The 25,276-nt window shown below is 35.7% G+C and overlaps 1 protein-coding gene across 2 annotated transcripts in view; it reads right to left on the reverse strand.

Annotated features, from left to right (window-relative positions):
• Nucleotides 1–11,958, reverse strand: part of LOC150109924 (F-box/LRR-repeat protein 5-like) — a 335,771-nt gene extending 323,813 nt beyond the window's left edge. Inside the window, exon 1 of one of the 2 annotated variants that reach the window (XM_090397314.1) lies at nucleotides 11,464–11,958. In XM_090397314.1, the coding sequence (XP_090253440.1) occupies nucleotides 11,464–11,547 (84 nt within the window). In that variant the 5' untranslated portion in view covers nucleotides 11,548–11,958. The remainder of the gene's footprint in view (nucleotides 1–11,463) is intronic. The other variant, XM_090397315.1, reaches the window with a different exon arrangement.
• Between the last annotated feature and the right edge of the window lie 13,318 nt (nucleotides 11,959–25,276).

The raw sequence follows: 25,276 nt of genomic DNA on the forward strand, positions 1-25,276 counted from the left end.
CAGATCATTACCTTTTAATTGGAAAAATAAAATGGGAACCAAGATGGAAAACAACAAAAAAGCATAAGGAAAATAGAAATTTTGAATCTTTCAAAGTTAGACTTTTGGATGACAGTAGTATTAAAGACTTGTACCAAAAAAGAATAAAGAACTGGATGACAAGTATAAAATAAAATCAGAACATAGAAGAATGGTCAAACCTAAAAACCATAATGACAAAAGCTGCAAAAGAAAGTTTAGGAACAAAGAAAAAAGTGGAAAAGAAAAAGAGGCCTTAGGGATTGGGATGATGAAATTAAATGCATTATTGAAGAAAAGAAAAAAAACATAAAAACTGGCTCAACCTAAAAACAACAGAATCAAAAATCAAATACAGCAGAAAAAAAAAAAGCAATAGCAAAAGCAGCATGCAGGAGAATAAACAGAAACAGATGGAACAATTTTGTAACAAAATTTGAGAGAGAGCCTGTACTCAAAAGACCTAATGCATATAAAATCCTCAAAGATCTAAGCAATGAAGCTAGAGAAAAAGCAGATATTAATACCATCAAAACAGAAACATGGCAAAATTACTACCAAGATCTATGGTATGATGAAAACATTCAAAACAGAAAACTACCCTTTGTAAACATTCTGAAAACTTGGAAAACATCACTCTAGAAGAATTAACAGAAGCATTAACCCAAAGCAAAACAGGAAAGGCTCTAGAGGAAGACAATATAAACTTGGAACTTATCAAATATGCAGGACTTGAATTCTCACTCAGGTTACTTAACTTTTATAATATGATCTGGAAAGAAGGAAAATGCCCAGAGGACTGGACCAAAACAATAGTTACTCCCATCTACAAAAAAAGGACACAAATCTGATTGTAACAATTATCGTGGAATCAGCTTACTTAGTACCTGTTATAAAGTATATGCAAAAATCTTAGCATATAAACTTAAACATATAGTAGACCCAAAATTAATAGAAGAACAAAATGGATTCAGAAAAGGCAGGTTTTGCATAGACTCTGCATTTATGTTAAAATTATTAATTGAAAAACACAGAGAAATGAACAGAGAAACACATATAGCTTTTATAGATTACATTACACTAAAGCATTTGATAAAATTATCAGAGAAAAACTATCATGCAAACTATCAAACTACTATGGGAAATCCTAGAAGAATATGAAATACCAAACCAACTCTTTAGAGCCTTATATAATATATATCAAGATAATAAAATATCTGTGAAGTACAATAATTCAACATCAAGCTGGATTCAAGATAAACCGTAACACCAGATTAGCTACTCTTCTTTTTGCTGATGACCAAATAATCCTTGGAAATAATGAAGATGAACTACAAAAATCATTATGGAGTCTAAATAATTTGATAAAAACAGATGGTATGGAAATATCAACCGACAAAACAAAAGTCATGGCCTTCAAAGGTGCTAATCCAATAAGAAGCAAAATAGTAATAAACAACAAAATAATAGAGCAAGTAAAAACATTCAAATATTTAGGTTGCACATTGTCATATGAAAATGAAGCTGATATAGAACCAAAGATATCAAACTTTTTAAAAGTAACAGGCATTATAAATAACATTTTTAAACCCAATTATGTACAAAAACACACACAAATAAGAATCTACAATACAGTAGCTAAACCAACCTTACTTTATGGCAGTGAGATATGGACAATAAAAAAAGCAAATGAAAGAAGAATTGAATCATCCGAAATGAAATTTCTGCACAGAACTGAAGGAGTCACAATAATGGACAAAATGAAAAGCAGTGAAATCAGAAAAAAACTTGGAATTACAATGTCCCTAAATGAAAGTTATTTGCTATAGAGAAAAATGGAAAGAACACATACTAAGAATGAATAGAAGCAGAATACCTAAACAAATTCTAAACTACCACCCAAAAGGTACTCGATGCAGAGGAAGACCCTTAAAAAGATGGAATTGAGTCCAGAACAGGCCACTCGGTCTATAAGCCTGGAAAAGAAGAAGAAGAAGAAAATTAAATATTATGCTGGCCTGATTGGTTAAGTGGTCAGCATATCCACACTTCACTCAAAAGGCTGCAGGTTCAAATCACGCTGTGGGCATATATGTTTGTAATTGTCTGTGAAAATGCTAGTGATGGTGGGTGGTAGATGGCATAGGTGTAGATGATGATGGTAGTTGCAGTTCAATATAGTTGGTTGGGGAACTGAGTGGTGGAGGCAGAGAATTGTAGAGTAAGTGCCCTCCCTTGATGAGTCAGTGAACTCCATGGAGGTGTCATGTAATAATAATAATATAAACCAATTATTTAACTAACCTCCATTTTTATTCTAGCTTCTATTATTCGTTGTTCATTCCATAATGTATAATATTTTTACTGTTTTGAAAGGGAATTATGAATCCAAATCATAACACTCTTTCAGTTAATATTTGGTCTAATTCTATTTCTTTATATGCTATTCCTCTTACATTCCAGTTTGCTATATGTATTATATTTTGTTGTTTCCATTTTTGTTTTACCTTTTCCATTCCAGGATTATTTTCCATAGATTCCTTTCGAATACCTTTCTATGTTGGCTTAAAAGTAGATTAATGTTCTCCATATCAGATGACTAGCCTGGCGATAGACAGTCTAGTGGAAGGGCTGATTATTGGAGATTATATAATTTGCATACCATGCTCAAACAACTTTATACTAACAATCCATATATATTAGGGCAAGCTCCATTTCGATCACATCCAAGAATGTATAATGAATCGCTGTCCTGTGACTGGACAAACAAAGATAAAGAAAGATCTGTTAACATGTTTCAGAGAACGTAAGAAAGAAATGCATTCACTATATCACTGTAGTAATGAAAGTTTTTTTTTTTTTTTTTCAAACAAAACCAGTAATCCTAAAATTTGTACAATGTTATGATGAGATGAAGGAAATGTAATTTCCTCCAATATTCAAAGAGTTTGATGAATATAAGATGATTTGGGGTGCTTAAGGGTCAAAGCTGTATAACTGAGAGGAGACCTCCACATTGCCTTCAAAGGAATGCAGAGAACTGACCAGGGCTTCTGACCTAATGTCCAATCCTCACCTTCTTGTGGTGCACCCTGTTGGGTATCTACCTGGATACTGAACGAACGAAGATGGGCTGGCAATTTGGGATTTAGCCGACCAAATTGTAATTCTTATTGGCTTAAACCAAATTATAAAATGATGGTACAACATAACTAAATTTCAGGCCGGCTGGGGAATCACCCAGTTAAACAAGACCCCTGTTGCTTTCACCAAGAAACCATGGTGAACAGCAAAAAGTCAGCTACTAGAACAAATCTGAAAAAACACCACAACTCAACATAACCAGAGTTAAAGTACTATTAACATAAGAAGCCTGAATGGCAAAGAAATGGAGCTAGCTGAGGAATTAGATAAGTACCAGATCGACATAATAAGGGTAACTGAAACAAAAAAGACATAAACTGGTAAGATTTTTCTGAGCAATAAATACAAAATGTTATATTCAGGAAATGACAATCAAGGAAAAGAAAGTGTAGCCATTGTATTCAACACTAAATATGAGGATAATCTTCTTGAATGGCAGGCAGTCTCCAGCAGAGTGATGTGGGCAAATATCAGAATGGGGAACTGGACAATGAGACTTATATGTGTCTATGGTCCCACAGAAGGTTCTACTAAGGCAGAAGTGGAGGAATTTTTTAATGCTTTGGAGAAAGCATCTGACACAATGAAAAAGGAAAATTTGGTCCTTGTTGGGGATCTAAATAGCAGAGTAGGGAATAATTGTCAGACATACAAAAATATATTGGGAAAATTTGGATAAAAGAGCAAAGCTAATAATAATGGCAATATTTGTTGGATTTCTGCTCAGGACATGGACTGGTTATTACTAACACAATGTTCCAACATGAAAATATGCACAAATTCACATGGAGAGCAGAGGCAAGGAATAAGAAAAGTCTCATTGACTATGCTATTGTTGATAGTGATGTTTTCTCCCTGGTGCAGGACAACAGAGTGTACAGAGGATTTGAAATTGGAAGTGATCACTATTTAGTCTTGAGCAGGATAAAATCGAATTTCATATTGAAAAGAATAACATGTAAGAAAGTTTTAAAGTGAATAAAAGTTGAGCAGCTCTCAGATGTGAACTGCAGATTAAAATACACAAAGATTATTGAAGAAAAAATGAAAGAGTTTGAGAACAGGAACCAAACTTTAGAGATTCAGTGACAAGCCTTGAAGAAAACACTAATTGATTCAGCCAGAGAGCCATGTGGTGAGGTTGTCTGCAAGGATAGAAGAATCAGAACTCCATGGTGGACACAGGAAGTTAAAGAGGCAGTGAAGGAGAAGAAGAAAGCATATCAAAAGTTCCTGGCAAATAAGTCAGCTTGTGCTCTTAGAGAATACAGAGACAAATTTAAGAAAGCTAAGCACTGTGTAAAACTAGCTAAACAAAAGTCATGTGAAGACTTTGGCAAGAACATAGAAAATAAATATCAAAAAGGTGTCAAAATATATTAGAGGTTGTTGAAGAAGCTTAGAAATGGAGGAAAGAGTACTGTAAAAGGAGTTAGAGATGATAAAGGTGACATGAAAACGGGACAAAAAAGACATCCTTGAAAAATGGAGTAATTACTTCAAGAAATTGCTAAATGAAACAAGCAGTGACAGCACAATGATAAAAAACACTAAACAGGCATACAGTCAGGAATACATATCCATACTTCATCATCATCATCATCAAATTCCTGCCATGTACTCACAAGGGGTGTACAGGATATGATAGTACTGCATGAAAAAATTATATCATTACTAACTTGGAAGTTACTTGTCAAGGAAGTTACTTCCTTGACAAGTAACTTCCTCCAAGTCTGTTACTTGTCAAGACTCCAATATTATCAGATCTTATATTTCTGTCGTCTAAGACACTTTGTACTCTATCAAGCCACCTATATCTTGGTCTTCCTCTGGGTCGTTTTCCTGCCAACCTGGCAGAGAACACTTGTTTTGCTAATCTTTCCCGCCCATTCTGTTTAGGTGACCATACCACCTGAGATTAGCTCTGCTAACGCATTCCTGGATGCAGATAATGTCAAGTTCTTTCCTAATATCCTCATTTTTAATATGATATTGCCATTGATGCCATCTGTTCACGCCTATAATCTTTCTCAGGACACTCATATCTGCGGTCTCTAGTCTTTGGTCAAGTGTTTTACTTCTGATCCAGCTCTCAGATCCATAAGTTAAAACTAGTTTGAACACTGTCTTGTATGCAGCTAATTTAGTAATTTAGCTAATATCCATACTTGAAGTAGAAAAAGCCATCCAAGGCTTAAAATGTGGAAAGGCAGCAGGAGTACATGATATTCGACCAGAAATGCTGAAGTATGGTGGCATAAAAGTCTTGCAATAGCTGCACTGCATAGTTCAGAAGGCCTGGACAGAGGGACGAATTCCTGATGACTGGAGTAGAGCTCTCATAGTAACCATATATAAAAAGGGAAATAAAACTGAACGTGAAAATTACAGAGATATTTCCTTACTGAGTGTTCCTGGTAAGATATATGCAAATATACTTGAGAAACAGTTGAGAAGAATTGTAGAAGAAATGTTTGGTGAAGAACAAGCTGGATTCCGGCAAAATAGAGGCTGTCAGAATCAGATCTTCACTTTACGACAAATAGCAGTGAAATCATGGGAATATAACAAGGATCTCTATTTGAGTTTTCTAGATCTGGAAAAGGCATATGATAAGGTGCAAAGAGAAGCTATTCAATACACTACAGTTAGATGATGTAAATGGAGCATTATATCAAGCAATACTTAGTCTTCATTTGAGTTGTAAGTCAGCAGTTAGAATTGAAGGAAGTACAGGAAGATGGTTTAATGTTAAATCTGGTGTGAGACAAGGATGTACATTATCCCTTCTGTTATTCATTATCTATATGGATCACATTATGAAGGAAAGTGGTATTAAACTTGATATCAAAATTAGAGATGTTAATGTCAGCAGTTTGCTTTATGCGGACGATGTTATACTTATCAATAAATCCACTACGAGTCTGCAAGATTCCTTGACTAAATTGAATAACTGTTGTAATAGATATGGTATGAAGGTCAGCAATAAAAAGACGAAGACAATGAAAATAGGCAGAATCGTTGAAAATGTCAACTGCATTGTGAACGGAGAACCTGTGGAACAAGTAAAACATTTCGCATACTTAGGCACGATTTTTAGTGAAGTGGTAAATTAAATATGGAAATAGACAACAGAATCAATAAAGCTGGTATAGTAGGAAGTCAATTGAATAAATTCATATGGAATAAGAGAGAAATTAGTCAGAACACTAAATTAGCTGTATACAAGACAGTGTTCAAACCAGTTTTAACTTATGGATCTGAGAACTGGGTCAGAAGTAAAACACTTGACCAAAGACCAGAGACCGCAGATATGAGAGTCCTGAGAAAGATTAGAGGCATGAACAGATGGCATCAATGGCAATATCATATTAAAAATGAGGATATTTGGAAAGAACTTGACATTGTCATCATCCAGGAATGCGTTAGCAGAGCTAATCTCAGGTGGTATGGTCATTTAAATAGAGTGGCGAGGAAAGATTGGCAAAACAAGTGTTCTCTGCCAGGTTGGCAGGAAAACGACCCAGAGGAAGACCAAGATATAGGTGGCTTGATAGAGTACAAAGTGTCTTAGACAACAGAAATATAAGATATGATAATATTGGAGTCTCGACAAGTAACAGACTGATCTGGAGGAAAATTGTAGATAGGAAGTTAGTAATGATGTAAATTTTTCATGTAGTACTATCATATCCTGTACACCCCTTGAGGATACATGGCGGGAATTTGGTGATGATGATGATCATGAAGATGATTAGACTCTATGATGAGTCTTTTGACTCCATGGAGGCCTGAATAATAATAATATGGCTGAGACATTTCAGGTATTGACAGGCATTTTGACTGGGGAAATTTTTCATATGATAGAACATGGGGGAAACAATAAAGGGTGCATAAAGTGACCTTCCAAAGTGATTCTCATAACTGTGAAGATCCTATCAATAATAATAATAAAAAAATTGATTTTCAGTTTTTGGTAGCAGTTTCAAGAGATGAAGTTACATAATGTATTACACACACATGGATTTAGTTAGCAACTTCTTTTTTTTTTTTATTTTACAAACCCAAGAAAACAGCATTTATATAAATAGTTTGTTATGTCTCATAACAAACTATTTAAAGTTTTTTATGAGACATAGCACATATGATAAATGAAGACATTGTTATTATTATTATTAAGAGAAACCTCCAAGGAGTTAGAGACTCATTGAGGGAGGCCACATACTACACACATCAGCTATCATACTTATTCTTGAATTCATGCACACTGCTTGCACTCACAACATCCAAAGGAAATCCATTCCAACCATGTACCACCCTCTAAGAGAAAAATCTAGTCCTCATACCCTTCTTGGCAGTCTTCATTCTCACCTTCCAAGGATATCCTCTTGTCCTTTCCCCACCATCCATAAATTGAAAAATTCCATCAATTGAAATCCTGTATGATCCTTTCAGCAGTTTGCAAGTCTCAATCATATCACCCCTCTTTCTCCTGTTTGCTAGTGTCTGCAGTCTACACATTCTCAATCTGTCTTCATAATCAGTATTCCACAATCCTGATATCATTTTTAACACTCTCCTTTCATAGAGATTACACTGCTTTGAAACATGCTCTCTGTAAAGCTTAGAAATATGATGACTACTTGAAACATTTAAATTAAAAAAATAATGGAGCAGAAGATTTATGTTAGAATTTTTAATGGCATCATGTTTTCCCCCCAGGTATATCTTCGAATTAAAAACTAAAAAAAAAAAAAAAACTAAAAAAATTAAAAAACTCAACAATGTTGTTAGGACTTTGGACCATGATGTTCTGCTTTATTTAGGTGTGATTGACATGTATTATCATTGAGTCTTTGTTACAGATTATCATAAAAAAAGCTAGCTTATATGAGATTATTATTATTATTATTATTATTATTATTATTATTATGTAACACCTCCAGGGGGGGGGTCCAAGGACTCATCGAGGGAGAGCATCTGCTCTACAACTCTACCAACCACATCTACCGTCATCATATTTATCGATGCCATCTACCGCCGACCACCACCAGCACTTGTGTTTTCACAGGCAGTCACAAGCATTCGAGCCCTCAGCCTTTTGGCTGGAGAGCGGATAAGCTAACCACTCGGCCAACCAAGCCTGTATTACCATAAAAAAGTGGCCATCATTCCCATTCTCCCCTTGCATGTTAGGCTCAGTGGCTTATAACAGCCTAGTAACTCATCTTCTTTAAAATCCTTAATTAATTCTTGGACAGGATGGTTAATCCTATTTGCATATTGTATTATGCAAATAGGATTAATACCAATTGTGTGTTCATGTAGATTTGGTTGTTTCAGGGTGAAAAGTCCAAGTTTCCTGGAGGTAACCTTGTTATCTCTTTATGAAATCACCTTCAACTGAAATATCCTGTAAATGTTTTTTGCATCCCAGACAGGATTAGAATGCGAGTCTTTCCAACTAAAATTATTTATTTTCTTCAGGGTGCAACTGGAAGAGCAATGGAATATTATGCCGCCTTTTAACTAGAAAATACCCAAGTTCCATTCCTGTTGCAACAAGAAGAATTTTTATACAGTTTTTTCAATTGAAGGTGAGTTTGCTATCTCAAAGGTTGGTCGATTGGTAGAGCCTCTGCTACTAATGGCTCAGCAAAAAGTTAAGCAAGTTTGAGCACAGTTAGTAGTTGGAAGGAGTTCAATGCTGGTGGCACACTCTCCCTCGATGAGTCTTTGGACTCCTTGGAAGTGTCACATAATAATATCAGAATCATAATGGAAACCAGGAGACTAGACCTGTGCACAATAGTCCAAGTGAGGTCTTATCAAGGCCTTGTAAAGAGGCAAAATAATATCGTTATCTTTACATGTGAACGTTCGTTTCAGCATTGCAATTACATGCAATTTCAGCATGACATCCACAAAGAAATGTCACTAAGAAATACACTCACTACTAGAATGTGTATTAATGTCTTATCTGATTTTAGTTATTACATTATTATAATAATCCAATGTCCAAAGTAAGCATTATCATTTAAAATGGTGTGAACCAAGCAAACATGCATGGAGTTTGTTACATTCATTTCAGTATCAGATACACAACAGTATATGTACTACATTTTGTCAGAAATATTTCAAACATATTGAACGTTAAAATTATGAATATTTTATGCTTTGCAGAAAAAATTCACTTGAATACAATCACAATGCTTAAAGAATTAATAAATTTTAATCATTACATAATAAAACAAAGTCCCAATTATAGACTAATCTGTATATTTGCAATTGTGGTCAAGATACTGGGGGAATCCGGTTAAGAATATAACAGAAGAATGGGCTGATGGGCACAAAACTCTTTATTACTGTTAGCATGGGTTTGTGAAGAGTAGGTCTTGTTTTAGCAATCTGCTTACATTTTATTATTATTATTATGTGGCACCTCCAGGGAGTTCAAAGACTCATCGAGGGAGAGTGTGCCAACAGCTTCGAAAGATATACTCCTTCCAACTATTAACCGCACTCAAACATGCTTAACTTTTTGCATGAGTCATTAGTAGCAGAGGCTCTACCAATTGACCAGATAAAGTAACAAATATGTTGGATAAGGCAGATTCACATACAGTGATTTCTTGGACTTTGCAAAGGCTTCCCCATGACATGTTGATGTATAAGATGGCATTGGATAATAGACTGGTTAGATGGATTGAAGATTGGTTTTTCTGAATGATACCAGCAAGGTGTGTATGTATCGTGGAGCAGTGTGACCAGCAAAGGAAGGTGATTAGCAATACATGCCTCAGGATTCTGTTCTCAGGCTCCTGCTATTAACTTACTTGTTAATGATATTTCATGTAGACTGGGATTCCTCAAATGTTTTTGCTGACAATGCAAAGTTGGTTGGGTAGAATTATCAAGAGTATAGTATACTGTGGATGGTAATTCTCAACAGGAAAATTTTAATAGACTTTTGGCTTCAACAAATGAGCGAGATATAATTTTAATACTAATAAATGCAAGTTGTTGCAGTTTGGGGAGTAAAGATATAAAATTGTATTGGTGGAGCTGTGCTTCAGGGAGAGGAGATGAAATTTGAGATCTTGGGAGGATGATTGACAATGGAGTACAGTTCCAAGGGCACACTGCTAGTGCTGCAATTGCTGCTATGACAAGAAGTAGTATGTTAACATTTAGGGATAAGGAGATAGTGCCTTTGTTAATGGCTCAAACCACAAAGGAACTACTGTGCTCAAATTTGGTCACCTAGTTGCATTGTGATGTGGAAAGAATCCACTGGAGAGAATCCAAACATAAATGACCATGGTGACATCAGGACTTTGGAATTTTGCCTATGCAGAGCAATAGAGGGAATGTAGATTGCAGAGTTTAGTTGACAGGAGAAAAGAGGTGATATGATAGAGACAATGAAATTGTTGAAGGTCTGTGTCTCTAGTTAGTGACAAGAAACACAGCAAGAATGAGAGGCCATTTCTGGATGCTGTGTAAAGATGAAGTGAAAAAGGGTCTCGGGAGATTTTTTGTAAGGAGAGTCAACGAGTGGAATGCATTGTTCAATCAAGGTTCAATATGACAGCCATTAGAGGACCTCTCACAACCAGTCTGCTGACCCATGGATCACTGTAATAATTATAATAATTGTTGATGGAAATAACTGCTAATTTACTACCCATCTCATTAATTTAGTTCAAATTATAATAAAATACTGTCAGAACATCTCATAACGACAAAAAAAAGTAAATTTCTGAAGCTTTAGTCATGAGTTTGCAATACCAAGCATTGGTGATATCACTAAGTAATGAATCAGACAGCGCATACACCTATGATGAATGTGTTGTTTATTAATGTTTCTTTATTTTGCTGAGCAATGGGAATATTATGGTTGAATTGAATTATTTGATGACACAAATTTCCTTTCTCATCCCATGAGGGCTCTGTTTCCATATATTTAGTGCAGTATGTAACGACTAAGGCTTAATAAAAATATTAGGATAGCATTGCGTATTGCAAACTCTGTTCGATTCTGCTAATTGGGTACAGTATATGAGGAGATGGAAAGAAGCAAAAAAAAAAAATATATATTAATATTTCTTATTGACAGCTACTGTTAATTTTTATTAATATAAAGCCATAATTAAAGTACTAAAAGAGCTAATGTGACAGTTTAAACTGCGAAGATTCTTCGTCATTATTATATACACAATATTAAGCCGAATGAAACAATAAGGATATGGGATATATGTGAATAAAAAGTTCGCATTTTAAGCAAGGTAAAAATCATACCTTTTCCGAATATACCTCCACTAATTGTTTCATCCGTGAATGAGGCACAGTAAATACATCAACTTCTTCGGGAAACGGTGGCATGATTGGCACAGATAAGCAACGTGTGTATTGTTAAAACAAATTCGAGTTATACAAGTGAGTTACGATTAAACGCGACAGTTGTACGTTCAGGTTAGCACGTTGCGATGGTTTACGACATCTCCGGAATTGAGACAGGCAGTAGCTGTTGATGAACATTAGATTAATGATATGGTTTATTGTAGGCTAGACTTGGTCGTTAGTTTTGATACAGCGTTAAAAAAAAAGTAATGTACATCCTTGTATTATTTTTTCAAATAAATGCTGCTCCTTTTTATTCTGCGTTTGCAACACTGCATTGTAACGATGGTTTAGCTCGCTTGCCAAACCTAAACTTGTAACCACAGTTTTTATCGACGAATACACACCGATAATGAAAAGGTTTGCGTCCCATCAGCTTCAAATAAAACGTTCTGCGTGATAATTACAGTCAACTCGATCTTAATGTGAGCATAAATTAAATGCAGTATAACAGATTAGAATCATGAAAAAAATTATTTGGAAGCTAATGAAGAATGAATCTAAAATGACAACTTAACCTTAAACAGAAAGTCTACACAAAACCGTGCAATTTCAATATTTGATATCAATCGTATTTCAGGATTAAAACCGAATTTAAAATCTAACCTAGAATATGTAAATAAATTAGACTTTCGATATTCCAACATGAACTTAAATTTGCAAATAAATATAAATAAAAAAATATTAAAAAATTAACATTTTAATTGAAGCAAAAAAATACAAGGAAAGAAACTGGAATGGAATTATAGTTCCTAATTTTAATTCTCAAATTGAATTATAAGTTTCATTTATAAATATAAATACTGTATATAAATCCGCTAATGCTTTTCATTTCCCTATAGGGAATAAAGCGAGACCGCGCTTAAGCCCTATCTAACTTTTGTAAACAGGGATCATGGGGTATTCTAGAATGTATATTATAATGTTAATTCAAGAAAAAACCAGAAGGAATTGAATCTGGAGACTCACAGTCTGCGTACTATATATATATATATATATATATATATATATATATATGAAACTTTTTTTTTGAAAGGCGACCTCCATTCGTTTCATACCAATTGATTCATACAGGCAAATCGACCGGAAGAACACACGCAATTACCACCAAAAAATAATGTAGGGCGGTAGATGACGTTGATGGTAATAGACTCGTTCTGTGTAATTAGAGAAGTAGAGGGGGAGAGGATAAGAGGTGTGTTGCAGAGTAAAATGTCTTCCAGCGATGAGTCCTCGGAGGTGTCGCTAATAATAATAATAATAATAATAATAATAATAATAAAATCCTAATCTCCCGACTAAGAATAATTCTCAACTATTTCTCGGGATTGGAACCCATAGCCTAGCGGTTGTTGAAGAACTGATGTGCTAAACACTCCTTCAACCAAGCATGTAAAGCTTGAATAAGTATATTTAGTGTTATAAGTATATAATAAAATATTAGCATGTATTGTGACATTTAAAGTAGTCTATTCACATAAAAGTAACAAAAATAAAAGAAAAATTAATCCTTAAACATTTCTTTTCGTTACCCAAAAGGAGTAGATAGAGCTCTTTTAATCCTATCCAACTTTTAGAAATCTGAAGCAGACCTGAAATAAGTTTACGTTTATAGAAGCCATCGTCTATGAAGATATATTTAAGAGTATCTCAGAGTATTGGATTTGGTTATAGAATCAGAAAAGCTAACCATAACCAAGGTGACAACATTGCCACCGATTGGTGAAAATGACCATGCGGTCTAGACTTGGGAAATTATCTCCAATATAAAGGATATTTTGTCAGGGTATGTTGTGGAACTACAAAGCAGATGATTATCATAAGCTTAGTTGAATCTGTGCCATGGCATAAAGCGCTGCACAGTAAGGATATTAGTAGTGCAAGGGGGATAGCTAAGGGCCAGCTAGAGGAAGCAATATTAAAGTATATACTAAAAAAGTAAGAAGTGTTAATTAAATAGGAGTTAGATAGATGAGTATGAGCACCAGCTACAGAAAAAGAAATGCTGTGGAGACTATATAGGGAAAAAAGGTGACCAGCAACTCATGAAAAGTACAAGGCTCAGGCAACAAATGTGACCAGCATGGCAAGGAGGGTAAAATAAAATCAGATCATAAGAAGAATGTAGCTGAGCAGGCCAAAGGAAATCACAGAGTTATTTCGTTACGTGGCAAGTAAGGAGAAGAATGATTATGGAAGATTAATCTTAATGAGTGGTGATACTCTAGATGTGTCAGAAGCAGATAAAAATATTCGAGTGACTGGGTAACCACTTTCTAAGAGTACGTAATCATAATGAGTTTTCTGCTTTGACTATGTGACAGATATTAATATGGGAACAGAGATGGATGAACAAGAGATTCTTAGGATATTTCAGAACCTCAGTGTAAATACAGTTGTGAGATTAGATGGGATATCAGCTCAGGTCTTCTGAGAATGTGCAAGGGAACTGGCAGCGCCTCTGAGAAGGATCTGTGGTTTAAACATCAGCTCTTGTAGAGTTCCAAGGGACTGGAAAGAAGACAAAATAATTCCAGAATGTAAGGGTAGTTCTGAGACTGCGAATGTAAGACACACATATGACATTACAGACATAGAGCACACCAGGAGGCATAGGACCAACCACCTTGTCCTTGAGACGGTGACGGTTGTGAATTCCACAGCTCAAAAACCTCAATCGGTTTGTGAAAAGCTAAAGACAAGACAAGACAGAGGAAAATCTATGGAAAAGACTAAAAAGTCACAGAGTGTTAACTGATCTATAAACATTATATAAAAACAAAAGAAGCAACTAACAACAAAAATTCGTAAGGCGAAAAGACACTACTATTACTATCATAAATTTACGGAATGTAATGAAAATATGAAGCAAAAATGGGCTACACTTAAAGAGACACAAAATAACTCTTCACCACAAGATTTTATCAAAAAGCTTTGGTCAGTATATCAACCAAAAGGAACTAGTAGACTTATTCAACTACTCCTTCACAAACAGTATCACAAAACTCAAAAAAAGATAATTTATCAAAAATCAACAAAACATTACCAACACTAAGATAACAGCAAACCATAAATTTTCCACCAGTAACAAAACAGGATATGGAGGAATGGCGCTTACTGCTAAAACCAATTATCACTCCAGAAATAGACAAAATAAGGAATTATCTCAACAAAACCTATCATAATGACAGAGACACATATAGCATAAATACACGACATCACAACAACTCTTTACACGCCTGGATCCTTCAACAACTCATACGGTTGTGCAGTGAGATCACATCTCATACCCATGCTACTCAACAACTTACCACAAAATTTAAAACACATAGACAATTAGAGAACATTAAAATACGAAATGGGAAAGCTATTTCATCACAGTTGATACATTCCCACACATATCCTTCACAAATCATCAGCATCCAATGCCTATATTCCATTCATAAAAATTAGCATAAATAGGGTATGCTAATACCACTCTCTTCATAAAATAAACCCTAGCTTCGTAGTAGATGGTATTAGCATGGCTTGATCAGCTTATTCTTATGATCTTCATTATCCAAAAGCTACAGTTATTTTCCATGTAGCAATACCTTAATCAATAATAATAATAATAATAATAATAATAATAATAATAATAATAATAATAATAATAATAATAATAATAATAATAATAATAATAATAATAATAATAATAATAATAATTATTATTATTATTATTATTATTATTATTATTATTATTATTATTATTATTATTATTATTCAAAAGTCGAAGAAGTCTTACAAACGGTAAAAGACATTAAAACCAGCATTAACGCACTAACTGACAGGCAACACAAATTGATAAACGACACATCGGAACTCCGTCAAGAATTTAATTCCCTGAAACTGCAATATGCAGTTTTAAACCAAAGAAGACCTTGTCATAAACGGTTTTCCAGAAACTGAAACCACAGAAAATCTCAGAGACGTAGTTTTAAAGTTAGGCCATGCAATTGACATTCCCCTTCAGCATAATGATATTCAGACCATAAATCGGATTCCCAAGAAGAACAAAAAACAAGGCTCGCCACGACCCGCACCAGTAATAATCCGTCTGACAAGTAAGGCTACAGGAGACAATCTCATAAAAACAACCAGACTGAAAAAATTAATTGTCAAGGATTTATATGCATCACAAGACAATAGGCCAATATTTCTATCTGAGTATTTAACACCTTTCAACCAGAATCTTTTGAACCAAGCAAGAAAAGAAAAAACAGAAAAAAGTATCAACTTTTATGGATCAAAGGCGGCAAAATATTCTTGAGAAAGTCACGGACCTCAAATTCTATACAAATAAAAAGCTCGGAAGATATAGACAGGTTACCAGAGTGAAACAAAAGACTCCAACTTAGTTCAATAAGAAGATCTCAACACAACAAAACTGAATGTGAACCATCAGATAGATGTAATTACAACAGAATACATAAGTAATTGTACTTTAGAATCGCTTGATGCATGGAAACAACACACAGTACAAGCGAGAGGTCTCTCAATCTTGCATATTAACATCAGAAGCATCCGAAAACATTGGTTATTGTTAAAGGCTTATCTGAGGAATTACATTGATATTATTGATATATTAATTCTTACAGAAGTATCCATAACTAATGACGAAGCGACTGCATTCCAAATTCCAGGCTTATGCTGCCAAAAAAAGGAGGGGGTGAAATGATAATATTTATCAAACGAATATTAATAGCAAAAGAAACGGCCAATCAGTTTGAGCATGCTGAAACCCTTTGCCTCGAAATCACTAATATCACCAATAGACAGCATCCCATGATACTAAATGTTATTAACAGGCCACCAAACCTAAACATGATAAAATTCTTGCAAGAACTCAATTGCTGGCTTTCAGGAAAGAAATATGCTCAACCAAATACCTAATGATAATTGGCGACATAAACATAAATATTGCAAACGAAAACCAGATCAACACTGTACAATACCTAGACACGCTATCCATGTATAATCTAATACCAACAATAACATCATGTACTAGAGAAGAAATATTCGGAAATACTAACACTGCCTCCTGTCTAGATCATACAACCATCCTAGCACCACCAAACAGTTACGCTGTACCAGTCATAAAGTGCAAAGTAGAAGACCATTACTTCACCGCTCTAAACCTGCACACCAAGACAATATCCATGCAATGTTCCACAGAGGAAAAGCGACAGCAAATAATAATAGATGAAGAAATAGTCAACCACGAAATAAGAAAAACAGACTGGGAACACCTGGCATCAGATTCAGCAGATATCTTATACAACAACATTAAAGTCACACTGGAGGAAATATATAAGAAAGCTACAATGTCCAAATTCGTTCAAAAACAACACAAAATCCTTGGATAACACAAAACTTAATCCTGGAAATACACAGAAAGGACACTTTATGGAAAGAATTAAAGCGATAATCAAATAACACAGCTTTAAAAACTGAATATAAAATAACAAGAAATCGCCTTACAACACAAATCAGAAATGCAAAGAGAAGCTACTACAGAGATAAAATGACCTCTGCACAAAACAATATCAAACAAACCTGGCATCTGATCAACGAGATGCTAGATTGTGTTCCCAAAACCACCGCCTCCGAAACCATAAAACACATCTTCATGAAAGACGCAAAACCTATCCAACAACTAGCAAATGACTTTAACCAATACTTTGCAGACTCCATCCAAGAACTGCACAGAAATATTCCCCCAATTACAAATCGAGGCCCTCCACCTGGACAACAATCAAAACACACATTGTGGTTCCCATCCATAAAAGAGGCAGAACTTCTCTTCTCATCAAATCAAACCAAACAATGGCCCAGGAATTGATGGTACAAGACCTAAAGATAACAAGCAAAATGAAACTAGTATAAGTCCTATCCTACTAAATAAATAAAATATTTAAAACAGCACAGATATCAAGTATGCTAAAGACCGTCATAATCACACCCATATACAAACATAGAAAAAGAAATTTAATCAACAATTAGAGACCCATATCAACATTACCAATTATCAATCAAATTATGGAGCGGATCATACTGAAGAAACTCACATCATACAATGAGATCATTCATATTATCCCCAAAACACAATATGGTTTTCAGAAAAATAAGGGAACAACATCTATCTTGGAAGACTTCACATACATAATAAATACCCCCTTAGACAAAAAAAAATTGCCATGGTAGTCTTTATTGATCTAACTAAAGCATTCGATACACTTACACATCAAACCTTGTTAGAAAAGCTCAGGCAGGTTGGAATAGACGGGCCTCTTCACAGGTGGTTTACAAACTACCTTCAAAATAGAAAGCATATCACACGTATCGGGAGAAACCGAAACAGAGAGCTACCAGTAACCTGTGGAGTACCACAGGGAGCTGTACTCTCCCCAACTCTATTCAACATTTACACGGACGATATTAATCAGCTACCACTCAAAGGTAAGCTATTCCATTATGCAGACGATACAGCAATAATATCCATCCATAATAACGCAAGCATAGCCCGAACAAATATGCAACATGGCATAAATCTGATCATAGACTGGCTCACGAAAAACTCCATACACCTAAACTCAGAAAAGACAAAATTAATTATATTCAGAAATCCACTGACTCAACCAGTTGATAACAAATATATAACCATCCCACATCTACCCTATCCAACATAAAAAACACACAGAACAACAAAACCAGTACAATCACTCAGGTTGAAACAATACGATAGCTTGGAATTTACTTCGATGCAGATACGAACTGGAATAGCCACATAAACAATCTATACAACAAACTCTGAACAATAAATGGCAAACTCTACAGGTTAAAAGACATAGTTCTCATACGCCTAAACACTAATATACAAAGCAGTACGCCAAAATATACTCAGATACGCTATAACAACGTTTGCTTTCTGTGCACCCTACAAATGAAATAGATTAATGTCACTACTGTACAAAATGATGAAACTGATCTTTTGGGAACAAAGAGAAAATAACGACCTTATATACATTGCAATGTCAGAACACAAAATACTGACACCAAAACATTTATGTCACTATGCAGCTTTGCTAAAATATTATTTCGATGCCAACTACAGGATAATCAGAAATACATACCGTATAACAAGACCTCAGACTACTAATTATATCACATATAAATACAATAATCACTACGGAAAGGCCACGCGAAATTACCTTTTGAATACAGAAACCTTACAAACTACAATAGCCTGAAAAGAGCTCAAAGGACATACTATGAACAAGAGACACGCACCCACGCACCCAAAATACCACACAAACTTAATGACATACACAATATATTCGTTCAAGCTTCCAGTTCAGCGACGCATTAATACATTCCAAGTTTGTGTGTGTGTGTGTGTGTGTGTGTGTGTGCGTGCGTGCGTGCGTGCGTGCGTGCGTGCGTGCGTGAGTGCGCACAAACGCCCCTAGAGTGCCTCTAGAGTACCTCTAGGGACTGATCCTTATTAAGGATCTGGATCTGTTCTTTGATGTTTTCCATGTGAAATTTGCGATTTCCAGCCAGACGAAATTGGTTAATAGCAGTATAAAAAATCCCGCAGGGCCAAGGGCCTGCCAGCAAAGTAACCTGTAGACCTAGACGGACTACTAACAGTAATTCCGCAGGGCTTGAAGCCTGCCGGCAAGTGTCCTGTAGACTGAGATGGTCTACTATCATAGTCTTGTTACAACCTACTAATTGGGGAAAAGGAGTATCAATATCTAACTTGGGCATAGTTCAGAAACCTACCTCCCTATAAAACCTTAATTCCACCACAGATCTTCATTGTGGGTAGGGCCTGCCGGCCATTTGACCTCTTGCACATTTCTTGCAGAGGGAGGAGACAGAGAATTACACTTTGTTAGCACCAGTGCAATGTGAGATTACTGAGAAACCTTGTATACAATGTAATCAGGCCCAGTCAAAAATAACACGTCCGTTCTCATCAAAATCGCCATCCACCATTCCCTCACTCATGCTCCTCCCCTCCTATTTGTTATGACAATTGGCAATTGACATTTATGTCTTTAGGGGTGAAGCAAGATGCTTTAGATATTCCCTGCTATCTGTTGTGGTTACAGTGAGGGTAAAATTTATGAGCAGTTTGCTCGCCCTGAATGGACATAGAGAGTATGCATCGCTATAGGAGGCTAATATAGCTTTTGGTCTTCTATATTTCAATATGTCCGTTCCTTCGTATGCTGCAGCTTGCTGAACCAAATCGTTGGGATGTGCGGACGTCTTGAGGAAAAACTTGGATGCAAAGGTTTGTAGAAAAGAAAAAATATAGGAATATTTGTGTCTCTATGAAGTTGATTGTTTCTAACATACCATGGGGTGTTCATAATCATTCTCAAGCACTTGTTCTGCACTCGTTGTATCTTGATAATGTTAGTATCAGAGGTGTGGCTCCAGCCAGGAAAGGCATAGGTGATTATAGGAGGAATCGTCATCTGGTATAGTTGCAATTTGATTCTGTTGCTGAACTTGCTATTTCTATTAATTAGCAGATAGATCTGAGCTATGGCTTTAGATGTCTTTGCGCATGTAGATTTGATGTGTTGGTTGAAAGATAGCTTTTTGTCGAGAATTAAACCCAGGTAATTTGTTTCTGTCTGCCAGGGAATTTTAGTATTGAATAGTAACACATCTCTTGCAGGAGACATTGGCCTTTTTGAGAAAAGAACAGCTGAGCTTTTTAGGGGTTGACTTCCAACCTCCACTTGGAGAACCAGCACTCCAGCTTTAGGTTTTCTTGAAGCTTTCTGGTAATGAAATGGGGGTCTGAGAGATCTGGTTAGTATCGTCCGCATACAGGGACAAAATGGAAGTCATTGGATTGTGTGGGATGTCTGACATGTATACAGAAAACAGCAATGGAGCCAGTAGAGATCCCTGCTGCACTGCAGCAAAGATATGGCGCTGGGACGATATAGAATCGTTGATTTTAACTTGCATTGATCTATTCTGAACATATGAGTGAATTAGATTAATCATTTTTAGTGAGGAACCGGCTGAGATAAGTTTGTGTAGGAGTCCAAAATGCCAGATTTTGTCAAATGGTTTCGGTAAGTCTAGGAAAACAGCTCCTTTGCACTGGCGCCAGTTGTAGCTAGTGGTCGTGTATTCGACAATTCTGTGGATTTGCTGGGTAGTACATGGTGTTGCAAAAACCAAACTGTTCTTTAGGGAGGATGTTTAGGTCATTTACTGAGTTTTGGAGTCGTAAGATGATGACCTTCTCTGCAACCTTACCCAGATTGGAGATGAGACTGATTGGACGATAATTTTGCGGTAGGTGTTGGTCCTTGCCTGGCATATGAATTGGGATTACATCAACCAGTTTCCAGGTGGAAGGAAAATAGTGAAATCTTAAAATTGCATTTGTTATACTGGTCAGGTGCACTACAGCTTTTCGAGGCAGCAGTTTGATCACTCTGTTTGAGATGCCATCTGGTCTAGGAGCTTTATTGTTATTAACAAACTTATTATTAAGCACAATAAATATTAAATAATAATATGTATTGTTCTTTATTTATTATAATACTTATAATAATAAACTTATTATTATAAGTTTATTGTTCTTAAGTTTTTTTAGTATTATCATATATTTCAGCAGGTGATGCAGGTGCAATATGGTCAGCATTGGTATCTGGGAGATTCAATGCATGCGGGACCTGTCTGTGGATTTTGTACAAGTGATTGAAATCTAAGTTGTTATATGGAGGTTTACACTGCTCCTCTAGATTCCTTAGTATAGCTTCTGCCTTATCTGCATCTGTGTGGACCAGGCCCTGGTTTGAGATTATGGGGGGAGGGGTCTGTCTTTATTTTTGATGTTTCTGAGTAACCCCCAGATAGAGTGATCAATAGGTGAGATAGAGGCTAACTAAACTTTTTATCCCAAACTTGGTTTCTATGATTTTTAACTGCATCTCTTACTGCTCCATTCAATCTATTAAGCACTGTTTTGTCCTGAGGAGCGCGAGTGTTACGAAATCTCTTCCTAACTCTGTTCTTCTCTCTGATCAGGTCCATAATATCCTCAGGAAAACGACCAGGTTTGGGAACAGGTGTGTGGAAGGTTGCAACCGTTATAGCGGACTTAATCTGTTGGGTGAGGCTTTTCACTGCAGATTCCATATCTTCTGGTGTACATATGTGAGGGACAGGTCCAATTTGATCCCTAAGTGCTTTAGACAATCTCTCCCACGATATGCCTGAATTAGAGGGAGGAGACAGGCATTCTTGCTCTCCCAATTACAGTAGAATTGGGTTGTGATCCGGTGATAGCTCATTTAGTGATTTAAGGCTGTACTGTAGTTTATTGTCTTGCAGGATAGCTATATCGAGGATGTCAGCAGTGCCATATGTACTGAGATGAGTTGGTTCTGTAGGTTTAGCCACAACTGCATAGTTTGATCCTGTGTAGCTGGAATGGATCCGACCATTTTTATTGGTAGATTTACTATTCCAAGCAGGATGTTTTGCATTGAAGTCTCCGGCGATGATGATCGGTCCTTTTACTCCAATGATGGCACTCAGATCTGAGGTCAATAATGTCTTTAATGGAGGGTTGTAAGCATAAAAAATTTTAAGGTTTCCAATCGAGTTTGTGAGAAATTAATTCCTGTGATTTCGAGGTTGGTTGTTGTACCGTTGGTTATTGAATGATGGTTGATATAGTTTTTGATAAGGGTGACTGTACCTCCACCTCTATACCCTAGTCTGTCGTTTCTGTAAATCTGATACCCTCTGATTTTTAAGGTGTCAGCAGGCCTCAGGTGAGTTTAATTGATTAGAAATATATCTGGGTTATATCTATTATTGAATTCCTGGATTTCTAACAGTTTATGTTTGATACCGTTGGCATTCCAAGCAATAATCCTAAGAGAATCTGGGGCAATTTTTTTCCTATGCATCAGAGAGTGCAGATAATACGGATTGGGTTTGCTGTAAGAATCTTTTTGTAACACTTAGTGATGGATTTGAGTTGCTGAAATCCTCCAGCATGTTTGCAAGAGAAGAGGTGATAATAGCTGATAAATTTGAATGTGGTTAGTCTGGTTCTGGGTTTGTACTATCTGTTTGGAGCGTACGCCACATCAGCATATGTTCTCGCTTGATGTCGAAGATTCATTTTCTTAAGGGGCTCAGTTAATGGTGGGCGAGCACCTATTGTCATGATCTCACTCTTGGAGAACTGAGGAGCCCGAGCTTCAGGAACTCTCGCACTCGATGACGAGGTAGATTAATGATTTGGAACATTCCATCTGTTTTCGGGGTGATGTATACACCCTCTATAATTAGCAGGGTGAGGATCCCCACAATTAGCGCACTTAGCCGGGATGGATTTTGGCTTGGCGAAGGTGTTTGTGGGGTGATTCTCGCCACATTTTAGGCATCTGAACTGAACTTTGCATAGCATCTGGGCATGGCTAAATTTTTGTCATCTGTGGCAGAAGATGCTTTCTTTCTCAATGGTTCTGTAGTGATTTTGATTCCACAGATTGATTTTAGATTGTATATGTCTTTTTAAATATTATGAATTTCTACTAATACTCAAGGCATAGGTGTTTTATTTGATCTAAACATTCTAGTGACCTTTATGGGAGGTAGATCCTATGGGTTGAGGTCAGTAACTATTTCATCCGTGTCAATATCCTCGGATACTCCTCGTTTGACCACTTTCAGTTTTTTTCAGAGGCAAGTGAAAATGTGTGATATTGTGTTCCTCTTGCATCCAGCTCCTTTGTAAGATTTCTACAATCAGTCACTGTGGCGGGCTGAATTTGTGTGCCCTCGTCTACATTTTTAACAGATCTATAACTTATTTGTAAGTTAGCCATGACGATTCTTATTGTCCATCTCTGTTTTTCCCTTAGGATAATCGGTGGCACCTTTTCATTGGGGAAGGCAGAGGGATCTGAAATGGGAACATCCTCGTCCATACCAACATCATTTGTTGGCTCAGCAGCGAGAGTGTGGAATTTACGAGCGTGGATTTCTCCCTGATCAGAAGGATTAGAGGTAGAGACAACTAGATTGAGTTTTTCTTCCATTTGAGGAGAGTCTTCATTTTCCTCAATGTCGACTTCGGGTGAATAATATAAGTTTAAGTAGTCGGGCCAATCCCGTTCAAAATTTTTGAGAAGGTTTTTAATAAAAGTGAGTGCTAGCCTTTTATCGAGTGACTCGATAATGATGTAGGGGTCGATCATGCTAGCAGGCCATGTCAGCTTGAACTTCTTTTGGAGTTTAACAAGAGCCGGCTTTTTATCGAGCAAATCATTGAATACGTCTAGGTCAGGCGCGCTCATATCGATTTAATTGCGTATGAGCACTAGTAGAAATCCCGCAGGTCTAAAGTCCTGCCAGCAGAAGTTTTGTGGAATATCCAGCAGCCGCAAAGGACTGCGAGCAATACCAAGCGTAGGCTAGAGGAAGCAATAGCAATTAAATTGCATCTAAATCAAAGCCTTACCTTGATATTTCACAAAATGAAGAACGCTTCGAATTCATTCATTCCACTACCTACTCTATTTGTTATGCATAATTTTGTTCATATAATGTATGTAATTTATCTGAGAAATAATAAAATGTTAAAAAAATTATTATTATTATATATATATATATATATATATATATATATATATATATATATATATATATATATATATATATATATATATATATATATATATATATATATATATATATAAATCCGATACATAAACAGTAACAACGACATAAATAATGAAGTCTATTCCCAATCTCTTCATAAAAGCTAACCCAAACTTCGAAGTAGGTGGCATTAAACCGCCTCCTTTGTTTACACATGAAATCCTCATAATCAAAGACTGTAGATTATGTAACAAAACGCTCAGTAAGAAGTATAATAATAATAAAGATACTGATATTAAAAAAAATACGTTTATGCAAATTGGCTATAAAATAATAAGCTATAATATTGATATTGAAAAAAAATGGAAAAAAAATTATCAAATGTACATAATTTTAAAAAAAATTATGTACATTTATATTTTAAAAAAATCACAGTACTTTACATTGAGTACTGAACAGGAAATGTAATAGCATACTTTATTGTGTATATGTAAATACTCTGCATGATGATAAATAAATAAATGTTATTACAAATAAATAAAATGTTATTATTATTATTATTATTATTATTATTATTATTATTATTATTATTATTATTATTATTATTATTAAGGAAGTAATTTTGCCTCTTTATAAGACTTAGATAAGACCTCATCTGGATTATTATGCGCAGATTTGGTGTCCCGGGTTCCAAGCGGATAAAGAGGCTGTGGAAAGGGTGCAAAGAAGAGTTATGAAGATTATATCCGGATCATGGGATTTAGATTATGGGCACAGATTGCGAGTATGTGGATTACAGGCTCTGGTTAACAGGAGAAAGAGGAGTGATATGATAGAGGTTTATAAACTTTTGAATGGATGTTATAGCATTTCAAATGATTTAATTTTTCGTTTTATGGAAGGTGGGGAGAGAAGACGGGGGCATCCATGGACGTTAAGGTTGTTCTCAGTCAAGAAAGGGTAAGAGCTAGATTTTTCTCCCAGAGAGCAGCGAGTGAGTGGAATAATT

This window comes from Typopeltis vanoorti, chromosome 1 (assembly GCF_054136105.1).
Source record: "Typopeltis vanoorti isolate ZY-2024b chromosome 1, IOZ_Tvanoo_1.0, whole genome shotgun sequence".
Taxonomy (NCBI): Eukaryota; Metazoa; Arthropoda; class Arachnida; order Uropygi; family Thelyphonidae; genus Typopeltis; species Typopeltis vanoorti.